Source organism: Ornithorhynchus anatinus, chromosome 2 (genome assembly GCF_004115215.2).
Source record: "Ornithorhynchus anatinus isolate Pmale09 chromosome 2, mOrnAna1.pri.v4, whole genome shotgun sequence".
NCBI lineage: Eukaryota > Metazoa > Chordata > Mammalia > Monotremata > Ornithorhynchidae > Ornithorhynchus > Ornithorhynchus anatinus.
In genome coordinates this window covers 144,241,348-144,259,622 of record NC_041729.1, presented here as the reverse complement: position 1 = coordinate 144,259,622, position 18,275 = coordinate 144,241,348, and the positions used below count along the sequence as shown (strand labels likewise).

General features: G+C 46.8%; 1 protein-coding gene and 1 long non-coding RNA gene across 2 annotated transcripts in view; one reads left to right on the top strand and one right to left on the bottom strand.

Moving 5' to 3' along the window:
- Window positions 1–18,275, top strand: part of IPO8 (importin 8) — a 112,784-nt gene that overhangs the window by 67,523 nt on the left and 26,986 nt on the right. The window contains exons 16-20 of the mRNA XM_029054597.2: window positions 877–1,002; window positions 3,888–3,954; window positions 6,140–6,265; window positions 8,540–8,637; window positions 10,016–10,111. Coding sequence (XP_028910430.1) covers window positions 877–1,002; window positions 3,888–3,954; window positions 6,140–6,265; window positions 8,540–8,637; window positions 10,016–10,111 — 513 coding nt within the window. The remainder of the gene's footprint in view (window positions 1–876; window positions 1,003–3,887; window positions 3,955–6,139; window positions 6,266–8,539; window positions 8,638–10,015; window positions 10,112–18,275) is intronic.
- Window positions 9,562–16,325, bottom strand: LOC114807862. Its single transcript, XR_003755902.2, has 3 exons — window positions 16,126–16,325; window positions 12,670–12,776; window positions 9,562–10,198 (listed from the first exon to the last, which is right to left on the bottom strand). It is a non-coding gene; the product is annotated as an uncharacterized LOC114807862 (long non-coding RNA).

The window sequence follows — 18,275 nt, the reverse complement described above, 5'->3', positions numbered from 1 at the left end:
ACGAATAGATTTAATAATATCAATTATTCATTCATTCAGTAGTATTTATTGAGCACTCACTATGTGCAGAGCACTGTACTAAGCGCTTGGAATGGACAATTCGGCAACAGATGGAGACAATCCCTGCCCAATGACGGGCTCACAGTCTAATCCGGGGAGACAGATGGACAGAAACAAGACAGTGTAATCACGATAAATAGAATCAAGGGGATGGACACCTCATTAACAAAATAAATAGGGTAATAAAAATATATACAAATGAGCACAGTGCTGAGGGGAGGGGAGGGGGGAAGAGCCAAGGGAAAGGGGACTTAGCTGAGGGGAGGTGAAGGGGGAGGGACAGATATACAGATATATTCATATATCTGAGATACATAAGAACAATATAAATAATCATATTTATTGTAAATTACAGATATAGACATGTATCTGAGATATATGAGATGGAATCAAATTTTTCAGGAGGGTCCCCCCGAGTTGACAGTCGTCTGTGGAGAAATCGTCCCCACGTTCATCCCTCATTGAAGTGATGCATAAGCCACCTCCCTTTTTAGTTTTCCTTCATTTCGAGCACGGGACTGCCAATCTACCTCACCGTCTTTACATTTCCTAGGTAAGGTAGAGTACCTCAGCCTTGGGAAGAAGGTAAATCGATAAGACACTTAGCATTTCTCTAGCCGGTCCGTTCTGCAACGGAAAAAAAAGAAAACTTTAGCCGGCAATTTGAAGGGTCGATTTCAAGCCTGTCCTTAGAGGTGGGATTTTAGAAATGTACTAACTCCCGTTTTTCCAAGAAACGAAAGCAGCGTGTTTTCTGAGGTTGCTCGTGGCAAGGATAGACCCGTCTTTGACGGTGGGTAGAATTTGTTTTTGCAGGCTGAGATATTTGGAAAAGTTCTTCAGAGCGATGAGTATGAAGAGGTGGAGGACAAAACTGTCATGGCTATGGGAATCTTACACACCATCGACACCATCTTGACGGTGGTCGAAGATCACAAAGAGGTAAGAGGCCTTCTGTCAGATATGCAGAATCTATTTTAGTGACTGACCCAAAGGTGACGAGGAAAAAAAAGAAAAGAAATGGCAACTGGGTGATCTCTTTGAAGGCCCGGATAAGGGATTCTGCAAACTAAGGTTTCTGTGTTAACTATATAGTAAGTTTGCGACAAGTCGGAGTGATTCCCACCCTTTAATTTTCTTATACTTTCCCAAGCGCTTAGTACAGTAAGCGCACAGTAAATGCTCAGTAAAAACCATCGATCGATTGAATTGTTGTCAGCTACCCAAAACCCGACTGAGAGACGGAATAAAAGAAGGCTTTCTTGTGGATTCAGTTAGTGGACCTCCCCCCGCGGAAGAGTTCCGAAGTAGATGAGCGTTAAAAACATTCCCCGTTTTAAAAACTCAAATCGAACCGGGGTGTCTAGCGCATTGTCATGCTGAGAGAGTTAACGTTTGTAATGTCTTTTCTTACATCTAGTTCCCTCATCCGCAGAATGGGGATTCCATACCTGTTCTCCCTCCTGCCTAGACTATGAGCCCCATGTGGGACCCGATTATCTTGTATCCACCCCAGCGCTTAGTACAGTGCTTGGCACATAGTAAGTGCTTCACATATACGGCAGCGGTTACGTTACTAACTGTAAATGAAAATGACCGATTTAAATAATAGCACCCTTTTCGAGATCAGTCGACCGTATTTGAGTGGCTACCATTTACAGAGCACCGGATAGGGCATTTGGGGAGTAAAAGAGAATTCGTAGACCTGATCCCTGCCCTCAGATGCTAGAATGGGGTTAAACTGGTGACTCTTCCACTGGTCTGCAGGGCCTTCTCTTCAAATCCCTTCCCCGGGCCAGGTTTATCATCTCACCTTCCTCTCTTGATCGAGGTGTGCTCGAGATTTAATAGAGTGAAACTCTCCGGCCGATACTCCAGCGAAGTAGCCCCCTTATCCACACTCGTCCCTAATTTGGAACTCCCTCCCCACAACAGACACACTGTAGCTCCCCCCAGGTGGAGAAGCAGCGTGACCTAGTGGGTAGCGCCCGGGCCTGGGAATCAGAGGGACCTGGGTTCTGATCCCGCCTCCGCCACTTGCCTGGTGTGCGTGACCGTGGGCGGGTCGCTTCACTTCTCCGGGCCTCGGTTCCCTCACCCGGAAAATGGGGATGAAGACTGTGAGCCCCTTGTGGGACAGGGACCGTGTCCGACCTGATTAGCTTGGATCTGCCCCAGCTCTCAGAACGGTGCTTGGCACGTCGTAAGCGCTTAACGAAGACCACGATTATTATCCATATTAGTATTTATTATTATGTGCCAATCCCACCTCCCTCCCCTGACCTATTTTCCCAGCATCGTAAGCCACATCCCCTCTTTAGCCACCCTGAAGCTTATGAATTTATTTATTCCTCGCACACTCAGGTGAGATGCATCTGCTTTCTTTTTGACCTCCCTGTTGTAAATGCTTTTATATTTATCTCCCCCATTAGACAAGCAGCGTGGCTCAGTGGAAAGAGCATGGACTTTGGAGTCAGAGGTCATGAGTTCGAATCCCAGCTCTGCCACTTGTCAGCTGTGTGACTGTGGGCGAGTCACTTCACTTCTCTGGGCCTCAGTTCCCTCATCTGTAAAAGGGGGATTAAGACTGTGAGCCCCACGTGGGACAACCTGATTCCCCTGTGTCTCCCCCAGCGCTTCGAACAGTGCTCCGCACGTAGTAAGCGCTTAACAAATACCAACGTTATTATTAAAATCCTTAGGGGCAGAGAACGCGTCACCAGGTTGTTTCCGTACTTCCCGAAGCGCTTAGGGCAGCGTGCCAGTACTCGATAAATATTATTACTGCTTCCACTCACTGAGGATTTGTTTTCACCTGATTCCCTCTAGATTGTAAGCTCGTTATGGGCAGGGAACGTGTCTGCTAATTCTGTTGTATTGGACTCTCCCAAGCACTTAGTACGGTGTTCTGCATGTAGTAAGCGCTCTATAAATACCGTCGATTGATCGATCCGTTAGTTTCCCTTGTCTTACTGTTGATGCTCAGACCTCCTGTTTTTTCTTCGTCGTTCCAATCAGCTTTTCGTTTGCTTCTCGACTGATTCCGTTTTTTAAAAGGAGAAGCAGCGTGGCCTAGGGGAAAGAGCCCGGACCTGAGAGTCAGGGGACCTGGGTGCTAATCCCGGCTCCGCCCCTCGTCTGCTGTGTGCCCTGGGGCCAGTCGCTTCGCTTCTCTGTGTCTGTTACCTCATCTGTAAAACGAGGATTAAGACTGTGAGCCCTATGTGGGGCAGGGACCGTGCCCAACCTGATTATCTTGTATCGGCCCCACCGCTTAGTACAGCGCCTGAATCATAGTAAGCATTTAACAAATACTACAATTATTATTCTTAAAATGAAACAAAATGCCTTCCGCTGCTGCGTGATAAATGCATTCATAGGCCGTTCTCCCTCTGGACACTATGTTGGCCTATTCATCCAGAAAGAAAATCGTAATCTTCACTGATAGGGAGATCTGTCATTTCATCTAAAGTGGGAACTGCCGCTTCAATAAGGTACTTTGAGGAAACAAATCGGAGCCATTTTAGTATTGGGAAGTAGCAGAAACTATTCCAACTTGTTTTAAAAGGGGATTTAAGGAGTCGAAAATGCAATCCAACCATTAAGTCACGGCAGACGGTGTTAAGAACACAAAATAACTCGACAGTTGTCTCTTTCTCTGTGAATTTTGTTATAACTCTTGCTTATTTACAAGGTGTTCAGTTTGAACAGTTAGAACTTTTTTAAGATGTGGGGCTCAGCTCTCAACACAGTGCAGTGAAGTAGGTAGGTGGATGGGAAAGATAGTTACACATTAAAAAAAATATTTGTATTTATTTGGATTTTAGATAACTCAGCAGTTGGAGAGTATTTGTCTCCGGATCATTGGCCTTGTCTTGCAGAAACATGTAATAGGTATGTTCAAAAACCGAGTAGAAGAAATATACTTTGTAATTACAGAAAAATCAGTCGTGCTAATTTTGAATTTAGTATAAATTTGATGTGCTTCACTTATCAGGTATCTGAGTCCAGTGTGAACTGGCTGGATTTTTGACAGAAAGAAACTTTGCTTTCTATTTGCTTTTCAGAGTGACTTGCTAATGAAAATAATAATAATTGCTACAGCATCTGTTAAGCGCTTACTACATGCCAGGCACTGTACTAACTGACTGCCGTTCGGAGGCCGGAGTGAAATACGTTACGTGATTTAGTTACGAGACAACGTGTTCCCAGATCTCTGTGCTGGAAGGATTTGTCGTATGATTTTACTGATGTACATTTCGTGTTGTTATTACCGTTATTGTTAATGCCACCGGTTAGATTATTGTAGATCATCTATAAATTGAGGGTTAAGGCTGTGAGCCCTATGTGGGACAGGGATAATGTCGAACCTGATTACCTTTTATCTACCCCGGTGCTTAGAACAGTGCTCGACACAGAGTAAGCGCTTAACAAATACCAACATCATCATTATTATTATTATTATTATTTTGATCTGGGTTCTGAGTTCAGTTCTGGGACTTCTTGCTTCTGGTGAGAATGGCAGAGGGAAAAGTAAAGGCCCTACCGGTGTGGAGGGAACCGACCAAAGAAGATGTCATCTTCCGTATTTCATTAAACGCACCCTCTTTTGTGCTGATAGACGTCATGTCTCATACCTTAAAATTGGAGGGAAATGAATCGTTTGAGGGAGAGAGGGAGCTCGTTCACGCTCATCTGCTACTCAGGACAGAGCTTGACACACAGTAAGCGCTTACCAAATGCCGTTATTATTATACTTCGAGTAGTTTCCGTGGAAAAGGTCATCGGCGTATATTTTTCCACATTCGAACTTAAGTGTTTGCGCTTTTGATTTCTCATGATTCCCCGGTGACAGTGCCAACGGGCAACTGAAAGTATGGATTGTATTTCTAAGTCTCGGCGTGAGTAACAGGGGAGAGGTGAGGAGTTGGATATTGTGAATATTTGTCTCCTGCTGGTGGAGGAAAAAATAATTGAGTTTTATGTAGTTGGAAATTTCTAATTGACTGCCTAAGTGTAGAAAGTGCTCTCCATTAGCTGAGACTTACTGCTTTGTGTGGACTATTGCTCTGTGCTTGATAAAAATGATAGGCATATGTACGTCCCTTAGAAGGTGAAGATACTCTAGGGAGGCTCTTGACTCCTAATTAGATATCCTACTGGATAAAAGGAGTCTTTTAAGCCAAGTGGGAATGTTGCGATTCTCTGTTGCCGTTGCTGATGAAATATAGCGAATACTGCACTGTTTTTTTTTTGGTGTGTGTTTGGTATTTGAAAGGGAGAGTACGTCATCCGTGTTGAAGGACTGATTCTGTCAACTGGAACGGAGGCTGGATATTGTTAAATCATTTGCTGATGGACTACAGATAGAAATCTTCCCTCCTCCTCCTCCTCCTCCCCATCCCCCCTACTCCTTTCCCCTGCTACTGCGGTTCTTTTTTGCCCTGAAGGAACCAGAGAGAATGGGGGGCAGTGGCCCCAGGGGTCGGAGGATTAGGAAGGAGCTCAGGATCCCAGCCGTAAGGGAAAATGGCAGCCGTCTCGCTGTCGCGTATGGCGTGGCGCAGTGGCTAGAGCCGGGGTCTGAGAGTCGGAAGGACCTGGGTTCTAATCCCGGCTCCGCCTCTTATCTGCTCCGTGACCTCGAGCAAGTCACTTCCCCTCTCTGGGCCTCAGTTACCTCCTCTGGAAAAGGGGGATCAAGACTGTGAGCCCCACGTGGGACAGAGACTGGGTCCAAACCGATTTGCCTCTAATAATAATAATGTTAGTATTTGTTAAGCGCTTACCATGTGCAGAGCACTGTTTTAAGCGCTGGGGTAGGTACAGGGTCATCAGGTTGTCCCACATGAGGCTCACAGTTAATCCCCATTTTACAGATGAGGTAACTGAGGCACAGAGAAGTGCCTCCATCCGCCGCAGCGCTTAGTACCGTGCCGGGCACGTGGTAAGGGCTTAACAAATACCACAATTGCTGTTATTTTTTATTACTATTACACTTCTTAAACTTCCATTTAAAGATATGACGAGAAACCCCCGATTCTGAAGCCTGTACGGTGTCTTTCTCGTTTTCTTTCAGAGTTTTACGAAGAGATCCTTTCCCTGGCGTATAGTCTGACTTGCCAGATGATTTCCCCGCAGATGTGGCAGCTGCTAGGAATATTATATGAAGTCTTTCAGCAGGATTGTTTTGAGTACTTTGCAGGTATGACTACTTATGCCTCCCGATGGCATATTTTAGAATTCCCGGAGCTTGTTAGGCAGGAGTCTTTCTCTCCGCAGCGTGTGATTTCTTGAAATGCCCTCCCTCCGGAAGGCACGCTGGTTGTGTCTGGGCGGGCCGTGTTGACAGTTGGATTTGGGGGAAGGGAGAGGCAGAGCGTGTACGTTACTCTTAATGTGGTCGTGTGACTAATCAGTCAATCAATCGTATATACTGCAGAGCACTGTACTGAGCGCTTGGGAGAGTAATAATAATTATTATGATATGTCTAAGCACTGGGTAATCAGGTCGTCCCACGTGGGGCTCACACTTTTAATCCCCATTTTACAGATGAGGGAACTGAGGCCCAGAGAAGTGACTTGCCCAAGGTCCCCCAGCAGACAGGTGGCGGAGCCGGGATTAGAACCCACGACCCCTGACTCCCAGGCCCGGGCTCTTTCCACTAAGCCACGCTGCTTCTCATGTACAGCACGACGATATAACAGACGTCAAGCTTTGGTGAGGATAATCACCGTGGAATCAGTCGATGCTATTTCAGAGCGCTTACTTCATTCAGTCGTAGTTCTCGAGCACTTAGCGTGTGCAGAGCACTGCACTAAGCACTTGGGAGAGCACGCTATAACAGTACTGCCCACAACGAGCTTAATTACCTATTTAAGCCGCGATTCTCCGTTGCCATTGCTGATGAAATAAAGTGAAAACTGCACTATTTTTTTTTTTGGTATGTGCTTAAATACGAGCTTAAATCTGTGCTTAAAAACGAGCTTAAATATATTCCCTGCCCTCAACGAGCTTCAAGTCAAGGGGACACTGTTCTGAGTGCCTGGGGGAGTTGGAGTTGAAAGAGGGGAAGCAGCGTGGCTCAGTAGAAAGAGCCTGGGCTTGGGAGTCAGAGGTCATGGGTTCGACTCCCGGCCCTGCCACCCGTCAGCTGTGTGACTGTGGGCGAGTCACTTCACTTCTCTGGGCCTCAGTTACCTCATCTTTCAAATGGGGATTCACTGTGAGCCTCACGTGAGACGACCCGATGACCCTGTATCTCCCCCCAACGCTTAGAGCAGCGCTCTGCACATAGGAAGCGCTTAACAAATACCAACATTATTGTTATTGAATTCAATGTTACGATCTTTGGGAATGAGGAGGAACGATGTCTTTTTTTTTTTTTTTTTTTTGCTAAATGAATACAGCATCTCTCGTGGAACGGCAGTTATTTCTGGCCACTCTCACTGTAGTCATCCCCATGGTCAGCACTGGAAGCCCGTTGTTATTCCCCAGGCATTTAGTACAGTGTATAAATAGTAAGCTCATTACGGGCAGGGAAGGTGCCCACTAATTCTGTCATATTGTACTCGCCCAAGCGCTTAGAACAGCGCTCTGCATGTAGAAGGCGCTCAGTACGAGAAGCAGCGTGGCATAGAAGCAGCATGGCCTAGTGGATAGAGCACAGGCCTAGGAGACCGCAGATCGTAATATTAATAATAATGACGGCATTTGTTTCGCGCTTACTGTGTGCGAAGCACGGTTCTAAGCGCTGGGGGGGATGCGAGGCGATCAGGTGGTCCCACGTGGGGCTCACAGTTTTAATCCTCATTTTATAGATGAGGGAACTGAGGCCCAGAGCAGTGAAGCGACGTGCCCAAGGTCACACCGCAGACAAGTGGCAGAGCCGGGATTAGGACCCAGAGGTTCGAATGGGTTCTAATCCCCACTCCGCCGCTTGTCAGCTGCGTGACTTTGGGTGGGTCACCTCACTTCTCTGGGCCTCAGTTCTCTCATCTGTAAATTGGGATTAAAATTGTTAGCCCCAAGTGCGCCAGAGACTGTGTCCAATCTGATTACGTTGTGTCAGCTCCAGCGCTTAGATCAGTGCTTGGCACACGGTAAGCGTTTAACAAATACCAGAGTTATTATTATCATGATTAGAACACGGGCCTGGGATTCCGAAGGTCATGGGTTCTAATGCCGGCCCCGCCACTTGTCTGCTGGGTGACCTTGGGCAAGTCGCTTCACCTCTCTGGGCCTCAGTTCCCTCATCTGGAAAATGGGAATTGAGACTGTGAGCCCCACGTGGGACGGGGGCCGTGTCCAATCCGATTTCCTCGCATTCTCCCCAGCCCTCGGTACAGCGCCACGCACTTAAGAAATACCATTATCATCATTATCACCATCATTACGTGCCATTGATTTGGTCCGGGCGCCGCAATAATGCTCCGTGACATTCCCTTCTCGAGACGATATGTCGTGTTCCCTTTTCAGATATGATGCCCCTCCTGCACAACTACGTGACGATAGACACCGACACGCTACTGTCCAACCCTAAGCATTTCGAGATCATCTACACCATGTGCCGAAAGGTAAAACGTAGTCTGACCCACCGCTGGGGTTTTCTGGAGTGTCGGATCTGGAAGAAGAGGGTATTTTCAGCTTCCCGGCATTAGAGCGGAAAAGACGTCGCTGCTGGGTCGGGGCGTTTCGACAACAGGGCTGCTAGAGCACGGGCCCGGGGGTCAGGGGGACCTGGGTTCTAATCCCGGCTCCGCCACTTCTCTGTTGGGTGGCCTTGGGCGAGTGGCTTCACTTCTCTGGGCCTCAGTTACCTCATCTGGAAAACGGGGATTAAGGCTGGTGAGCCCCATGTGGGACGCGGACCGTGTCCGTCCTCATTAACTTGTGTCTACTCCGGCACTTAGTAGAGGGTTGGGTATCTACTCTGGCACTCGGTACGGTGAGAGCCTGGGCTTCGGAGTCAGAGGTCATGGGTTCGATTCCCGGCTCTGCCACTTGTCAGCTGTGTGACTGTGGGCGAGTCACTTCACTTCTCTGTGCCTCAGTTACCTCATCTGGAAAATGGGGATTAACTGTGAGCCTCACGGGGGGCAACCTGATTACCCTGTATCCACCCCAGCGCTTAGAACGGTGGTCTGCACATAATAAGCGCTTAACAAATACCAAAATTATTATTATTATTATTATTAACGTATACCATAAAAATGAGTAGAGGGAGAGGGAGCTCTTGGAGAAAGTGAACGAGTGTTCTGCTTGACATCTGTAAAAGGGGGTTGGACACTATGAGCCCCACGAGGGACACGGACCGTGTCCAATCCGATTCGCTTGTACCCACCCCAGCGCTTAGAACAATGCCTGGCACTTAGTAAGCGCTTAATAAATATCATAATCATTAATATCCATTTGAACGATATACCATCTGAATTCCCTCCCTCCCCCAGCATTTCTCCACTTTTCCCTGTAGTGGAAAAAAAAAAAAATTGAGATTGAAACAGATCAGTCGAATTCTTTACTGCCTTCTTCAACTCGGATGCTATTTATTTAAATTCCTGTATTATACGATTTCATTTAGGGAGAGCCTTAAGGGTATAAGATAAGTCAACTATTGCTACTGAAAATTTCACCTGTGATTTTTTGCCTTGGGGGAAGGATGCGACTTTGAAACCAGTGCTCTAAGCTCCTTAAAGCACGGTAAATATCAGTGGATTTTTTTTTTCCTTTTCCTGTTGCGCTCCTTTGATTGGATTATAAGGAACTGGAAAAGAAAATAGATTTCCCCTCTCCCCAGTTGCCCTTGAATTAGCAAGGCAAACTTGGTGAGCCAGGCTAAGCCCCGTTTCCATTCGCTGCCCTTATTTCAAATAAGCGCCGCACGCGTCCTCGGTTGAACTGGGATTCTCCACGGCGCCGCTCGGCCCCGAGCTGACCTTGAGGAATCGTTGGCAGGTGTTGACGGGAGACGCAGGAGAAGATGCGGAGTGTCATGCGGCCAAACTCCTAGAAGTCATCGTCCTTCAGTGCAAAGGAAGGGGAATCGACCAGGTACGTGTGGCCTGCCGGAAGCTTCTTAGGGGAAATCTGTAGATCCACTAGATGTACGTGCCTTTCCTCTGACGCTTTCCGGAGGTTCTTTGTGGTTTGAACCAGCAGATGGCAAGCACCGCTCATTGTTAGAGAAGACTTACTTCTGGTGATTTGGAACTAAAATCTGCCGTTCTAATTGCTTAACAAATACCATATATATATATATGTATGTATATATATATAGATGCGTATATATGTATGTATTTTTACATATATACATACATATATGTGGGGGGGTGGGGGTGTAAGTGTACCTATATATACATGTATATATGTATACGTGTGTGTGTGTGTGTGAGTATAGATTTATATAGACATAGATTTAGACGTAGATTATATAGTTATAGACATAGACTTAGAATAGACATAGATTTATATAGTTATGTAGATTTTCACAGTATTTCTTTATATAGGAATATATAAATATGTGTATTCCTTTATACATATAGAGCTTTTCCTTCATAGGAATATATATATAGTACACCCGCACATTCACATGTATACACCTGTGTGTGTGTGTATATATATAGATATATCTATATATCTGTGTGTATATTATATATATATGTGTATATATAAGAAATGTGTGTATGTATAATAATAATAATGTTAGTATTTGTTAAGCGCTTACTATGTGCAGAGCACCGTTCTAAGCGCTGGGGGAGATACAGGATCATCGGGTCGTCCCACGTGAGGCTCACAGTTAATCCCCATTTTACAGATGAGGTAACTGAGGCACAGAGAAGTTAAGTGACTCGCCCACAGTCACGCAGCAGACAGGTGGCAGAGCCGGGAGTCGAACTCATGACCTCTGACTCCGAAGCCCAGGCTCTGTCCACTGAACCACGCTGCTTCCCCATATATATATATACACACACACACACACACACACACATATATATATATATGTATAAATACTGTGAAAATCTAAAAGGGGAAGATTAGTAATAAAAAGAAAATATTATTTCAATTGATTTAGAGTCTCCCAAGTTGGACTAATATTTTCTTCCATTCTACAGTTGATTCCACCCTATTTAACATGATGCGGTGGGTATTCCTATTTTTAGGCTAAACTTTAAAAGGCCCTTCTCTCCCTTTTCACATCTGTCTGTCACCTTCCCAGACACCTTCAACACTCCACCCCCTCATCGGTCGTTAACTTCCTCCGAACTTCCACATTCAAATGCAGCGCTCTCTTCTCTTGCCGTGGTCGGTGGCCTGGCAGACCAGGCCGTGCGGCCCCATCGGTTCTCGATTTAAACTTTAGATGAGAAGCAGCGCGGCGCTGTGGATCAGGCCCGGGCCTGGGAGTCAGAAGGACCTGAGTTCTAATCCCGGCTCCGCTACTTGTCTGCCGTGTGAACTTGGGCCAGTCGCTTCACTTCTCTGGGCCTCAGTTATCTCATCTGGAAACCGGGGATTGAGACTGTAAGCCCCATGTAGGAATAGGAATTTTATCCAACCTGATTTGCTTGTATCCACCCCAGCGCTTAGTACAGTGCCTGAATAAGCACTTAACCAATACCGCGGTTATTATCATTCATTCACTCAGTCGTATTCACTGAGCGCTTACTGTGTGCAGAGCACTGTACCGAACTCTTGGAAAGTATAATTTGGCAACAGATAGAGACAATCCCTAACCAACAACGGGCTCACAGGCTAGAAATTAGTATTATTATTACTATCATTACCCTTTTTCTTGCCTCCCAATTTAATTTTCATTCATTTGGGGAAATTGGGGAACCCCAAATCGGGCTATCCAGAGGAAAGGTGTAGTGGCCCCGTCAGTAATCTGTCTCTTGTGTCTCACCGTCCCCACCCCTCCCAATTAGTTTCGGTGTTACCGACTTTAGGGTCCAGCCTGGCTGTGATACCAGAGAAGGGGGAAGGAGATCCAGCTTGGTTTAGCGGAAAAAACACGGGCTTGGGAGTCAGAGGCTGTGGGTTCTAATCCCGGCTCTGCCGCTTGTCCGCTGTGTGACGTTGGGCAGCTCACTTTACCTCTCTGTGCCTCAGTGACCTCATCTGTCAAATGGGGATTAAGACTGTGAACCCCACAGGGGACAACCTGATTACTTTGTATAATAATGTTGGTATTCGTTAAGCGCTTACTCTGTGCAGAGCACTGTTCTAAGCACTGGGGTAGATACAGGGTCATCAGGTCGTCCCACGTGAGGCTCACAGTTAATCCCCATTTTACAGATGAGGTCACTGAGGCCCAGAGAAGTGAAGTGACTCGCCCACAGTCACACAGCTGACAAGTGGCGGAGCCGGGAGTCGAACTCATGACCTGTGACTCTGAAGCCCAGGCTCTTTCCACTGAGCCACGCTGCTTCCCACTTGTATCTACCCCAGCGCTTAGAAAAGTGCTTGGCACGTAGTGAGCGCTCAACAAATACACAAAAAAAAAAGATCCTCAACAACATCAGCTCCAGGAGACAAGAACCGAGGAACATTGAATTCTGTTTAACGGCAGCCCGACTGCCATTTTTAAAAGGAAAGAATGGGCCACATACCTTTCTCCTTCTACCCGTCTGTTCCTTGCCAAGACGATTGCTTCTCTCCTTTGATGTTTACTTAGCTCCAACTGTCAATGTTGCACTCTGTCCAGTAAACGGAAGTTCTTACGGGGGGGAAAAAAATCATGTGATCGTTATTGAGAAGGTGGTCATTTAAAAGAGCCGCTCTCGCTTTCCTGGCCAAACTCACTGATGGGTTTTAGCCACCAGCATGAGGAGTTAGAGGAACATCCGTTGCTCACCCGCACGACGGTGCCCGTGTAAACCTAGGCGGAAACTTTTTTCTGGTCTTATTTTAATAATAATAACAATGATGGTATTTGTTAAGCGCTTATTCTGTGTCGAACACTGTTCTAAGCACTGCGAGGGATAATCAGGTTGTCCCACATATGGGGCTCACAGTCTTAATCCCCATTTTCAGGGGAGGTAAGCGAGGCACAGAGAAGTGAGGTGACTTGCCCAGAGTCCCACAGCTGACAAGCGGCGGAGCGGGGATTAGAACCCATAACCTCCGACTCCCAAGCCCGGTTCTTTTCTCTGGGCCACACTGCTTTTAAAGGCTGGTTATTAAACAGAGCACACCACGTCCCTAACTCGACCTATTGAAACCCGCCTCTGTCAGGTGTATTGTAATTCTCCATCCCTTCTGAGAAAGCAGCATCTGGGAGATTTGATTTCCAAACCTGATGGAAAAAATAAGGGAGCTAGTGATAGAAAAAAATGACTGAAATCTACCCTAGGAAGCCTTTAGACGATTAAAAATGTAGAACTGGGGAACTGGGAACCACGATTACTCTTTCCTCAAAGCTCTGCAGAGCTCCCCTCAGCACTGAGTTCCTCCGCTCATTTGTATATATTTTTATTACCCTATTTATTTTGTTAATGAGATGTGCATCCCCTTGATTCTATTTATTGCTATTGTTTTTGTCCGTCCGTCTCCCCCGATTAGACCGTGAGCCCGTCAGTGGGCGGGGATGGTCTCCATCTGTTGCCGAATTGTACATTCCAAGCGCTTAGTACAGTGCTCTGCACATAGTAGGCGCTCAATAAATACTCTTGAATGAATGAACGAATGAAGATTCCACAGCCCCCTCCAGGAGAGCTTGATTGCTTTTGATGATAATCATCGTAATAACTCCAATATTTGTTAAGCTCTTACTGTGTGCCAGGCACAGTACTAAGTGCCGGGCTGGATCCAAGCAGATCGGGTTGGACTCAGTCCCTGCCCCTAAAGGGGGCTCACAGTCTCAAATCCTCATTTTCCAGATGAGGTCACTGGGGCCCAGAGAAGTCAAGTGACTTGGCCAAGGTCACACAGCAGACCGGTGGCCCAGCCGGGATTAGAACCCATGACCTTCTGACCCCCAGGCCGGGCTCTAGCCGCTAGGCGATGCTGCAGTCCTTTCTCTGGTCCAGCTCTCACTGCTTTCATTTCAATATTTAAACTTTTGTTTCTCGATAGAGGCCCGTGCCCAGGCCCGTGTTGTAGCCACGGGTAGCGATCTCCAATCACTTCAAGGCACTGCGAAAAGTGGATAGAGCCCGGGCCTGGGAGTCAGAAGGACCTGGGTTCTAATCCCAGCTCGGCCACCTGTCTGCAGGGTGACCTTGGACAAGTCACTTCACTTTTCTGGGCCTTAGTTACCTTATCTGAAAAATGGGGATTGAGACTGTGAGCCCCACGTGGGACGGGGGGACTGTGTCCGACCCGATTTGGCCGTATCCACCCCATCTTCCCTTTCCTTGTGAGATGGCCCCCCGGGTCCAGCGCGTGAGGAATTGCTTGGGTTTCACTGATCTGCAGATTCTCTTGGAGGAGGAATCCCGTCTCGAGTAGTCAGTACTCGCTACGGCAGGGTCGGAAAGTGAAGCATCGTCAGTACAATGCGACACGACTTGCTTGGAGTCAGAATACAGTTTCTTAGACCAGAATTGTGGCCAGATCGCTGTTCCATCCTTTACACTTCAGAATGCAGTTTTAGCCTCACAAGTGGCAGGTCTTTTTTTGCTTAGTGTGTGGGGTTTTCTTTTTTTTGTGTGTATTTTTGCATTCCAGGGGTTGAAAAATATAGTTTTTCAAGAATTGTTTTGGGGCCCTGACTCAAGTTTAAAGCCCTGTTAGGGAGTGATTAATTTATCACTAATGGAAACTTCAGCTTAATATTCACTGTAAACATTTCTCTGTCCGTCTTCCCCGTTCATTTAAGCGTCTTGTGGCCATGGAACGTGTCACTACTTTGTTGTTGTTTCCTGATGCGTAGGGTGGGATTTTCCACCCCCAGTTATAGGTGTTCAACTGCAGTCGTTTCTGCAGTTGCATCTATCAGCTCGGTTTTAAGTAGTTTTAGTGGTCCGTCGTAAAGCCCCACAAGTGTGTGTCATCCACCCGATTTACGTATTTCTCAGGAGGACTGGCAGGTGCCCAATTTTCCTTTAAGAGCTGGCAGATGGGTTTTCCCTAGCGCTTAAGAAAGGAAGCTGAGCATTCAGGCTTCAGTCCAAGGTGGCTACGCCTTCCAGATTGGAAGATCAGCTCTCCTCTGCAATAGACCTAAACTGGAAACTCATTGGCAGGGAACGTATCTCCCAATTCTGCTGCGTCGCACTCTCCCGAGTGCTTAGTTCAGTGCTCTGCACCCAGAGAGCATTCAGTAAATGCCAGTGAGAAGCAGCGTGGCTCAGTGGAAAGAGCCCGGGCTCGGGACTCAGAGGTCGTGGGTTCCAATCCCGGCTCCGCCACTTATCAGCTGTGTGACTCTGGGCCAGTCACTTCACTTCTATGTGCCTCGGTTACCTCATCTGTAAAGTGGGCATTAAGACTGTGAGCCCCACGTGGGACAGTCTGATTACCTAGTATCTCCCCCAGTGCTTAGAACGGTGCTTGGCACATAGTAAGCACTTAACAAATGCCATCGTTATTATTCCGTTTAGACCCTGAGCCCGTCACTGGGCAGGTATTGTCTCTGTCTGTTGCTGAATTGTACATTCCAAGTGCTTAGTACAGTACTCTGCGCATAGTAAGTGCTCAATAAATACTGTTGAATGAAATAATGATAATGTTGGTATTTGTTAGGCGCTTACTATGTGCAGAGCACTATTCTAAGCGCTGGGGTAAATACAGGGTAATCCGGCTGTCCCACGTGAGGTTCGCAGTTAATCCCCATTTCACAGGTGAGGTAACTGAGGCACAAAGAAGTTAAGTGACTTGCCCACAGTCACACAGCTGATAAGTGGCGGGAGCTGGGATTGGAACCCATATTGAATGAAAGCGTACTCCAGTGCACAGAACAGTGCTTTGCACATGGTGCTTAACAAATGTCATCATTATTATGATTATTATTTTTATTATTATAGCTGCAGGGGAATACACTCTACTTGTTTGGAGAGCCTCAAGCTGCATACTAGGAAGGTGTCGAGCAGTTTTTTTTCTAATGGTAATTCTTAAGCACTTACTGCGTGCCAGGCAGTGTACTGCGTGTTGAAGTCCCAACTGTTTGACTCTAGTTACGGAGGAGTGTGGAGGAGGGCAGGTAACCACAGGTGGGGTTTCTTCTTCTTCTGTGCTGTCGAGTCATTTCCGATTCATAGCGACTCCGGGGATGTATTTTCTCCAGAGCGTCCCATCCTCGGCCGTATTCCGCGACCTTTCTAACGGTTCTTCCGTTATCGTCGTTACGGTCTCTATCCGTCTAACTGCCGGTCTGCCTCTTCCACGTTTTTTCCCGGATTTTTCCTAGCATTAGTGTCTTCTCCGGAGGTTTAGTCCTCCTGATCCTGATTGTGTCCAAAATATGCTAATCTAAGGCGAGTCAATTGGCCTTCCAAAGAGCATTTTGGCTTAATTTGCTCTAAAATCCATTTGTTTGTTTTTCAGGCAGTCCTTGGTATTTACAAAAGCCCCCTCCAACACCATATTTCAAAAGAATCGATGTTCTTTCTATCCTGTTTTTTCTCTGTCCAGCTTTCAGATCCGTACGTTATCCCCAGGAACGCCGTAGAGTTGACAGTTTGTATTTTTGTGGGGATTCTTGTCTGTCAGTAAAATGGGATTTGACTGATTATTTTGAGGGTTTTTCTTTTTTCTGAAGTCAATTTAAAAATTCTAGGCTTACAGAACCTAATAACTATCAGCAATAATGCCTTCCCCCTTCCTAGAATTCTACAGTAAAGGGAGGAAATGATTTCCCTCCAACTACTTAGGGGATCGATGATTTGCCGTATGATGCGTCATTCTTAACGGTCACACTTCTCCCATCGTTCCCCGTCGCAGTAAACGTTCACTGGCTCCAAACTTTTTGTCTTACTTTAAAACTCCTGATCACATGCTTTAAGACTTTTTTTTTTTTAAATGGTATTAAGCGCTTACTATGTGCCAAGCCCCGTATTAAACGCTTGGGTAGATACCAACTAATCAGGTTGGACACGATCCGATCCGTATCCCACACGAGGATCACAGTGTTAATCCCCATTTTCCAGATGAGGGAACTGAAGCCCGGAGAAGTGAAGTGACTTGTCCAAGGTCACACAGCAGACCAGTGGTGGAGGCAGACTTAGAACTCAGGTCCTTCTGACTCCCAGGCCCCTAGTCTATCCTTTAGGCCATGCGCTTCTCAAATACTTATCAGTTATTACGCATTTATTGCGTGCAAAGCACTGTACTAAGTCCTGGGAGAATAAACGTCGAGTACAGTGCTCCGCGCGCAGTATGCGCTCAATAAATACGATTGAATGAATGGATGAATTTAACCCGATCCGTTGTCCCTTGTGGGACTCCCAGTCCAGAGGGGCCCTTTCTTTTTTCCGACTCCAGCTGTCTCCTGCAGCCGGGCAGCCGGGCTTCCTGCCGCTGCTTCTTTCCCCTTTCCTCCACCCCCGACCTTGGAGCCGTTGCTCCTGTTAACGCCCTCCCCCCGGCCTACTGGCTAGAACCCAGGCCTGGGAGTCCGAAGGACCTGGGTTCTAGTCCCGGCCCCGCCCCGCGTCTGCTGGGTGACCTTGAGCAAGTCACATCACTTCTGTGGGCCTCTGTTACCCCATCCGGAAAATGGGGATGAAGACCGTGAGCCCCACGTGGGACAGGGACCGTGTCCAACCCGATTTACTTGGATCCCCTCCAGCGCTTAGTTCAAGGCCTGGCACGTAGTAAGCGCTTAAGAAATACCATTATTACCAGTGCTGGTACTATCATTAATAATAATAATGTTGGTATTTGTTAAGCGCTTACTATGTGCCGAGCACCGTTCTAAGCGCTGGGGGAGACACAGGGGAATCACGTTGTCCCACGTGGGGCTCACGGTCTTAATCCCCATTTTACAGATGAGGGAACTGAGGCACAGAGAAGTGAAGTGACTTGCCCGCAGTCACACAGCCGACAAGTGGCAGAGCTGGGATTCGAACTCATGAGCCCTGACTCCAAAGCCCGTGCTCTATTATGATATAATATATATATATATATAATTATAATCATTATTATTATTTTCCCAGCCCTGCCGCTTGCTAGCTGTGTGACTTTGGGCAAGTCACTTAACTTCTCTCTACCTCATCTGTAAAATGGGGATTCATGCATTCAGTAGTATCTATTGAGCGCTTACTATGTGCAGAGC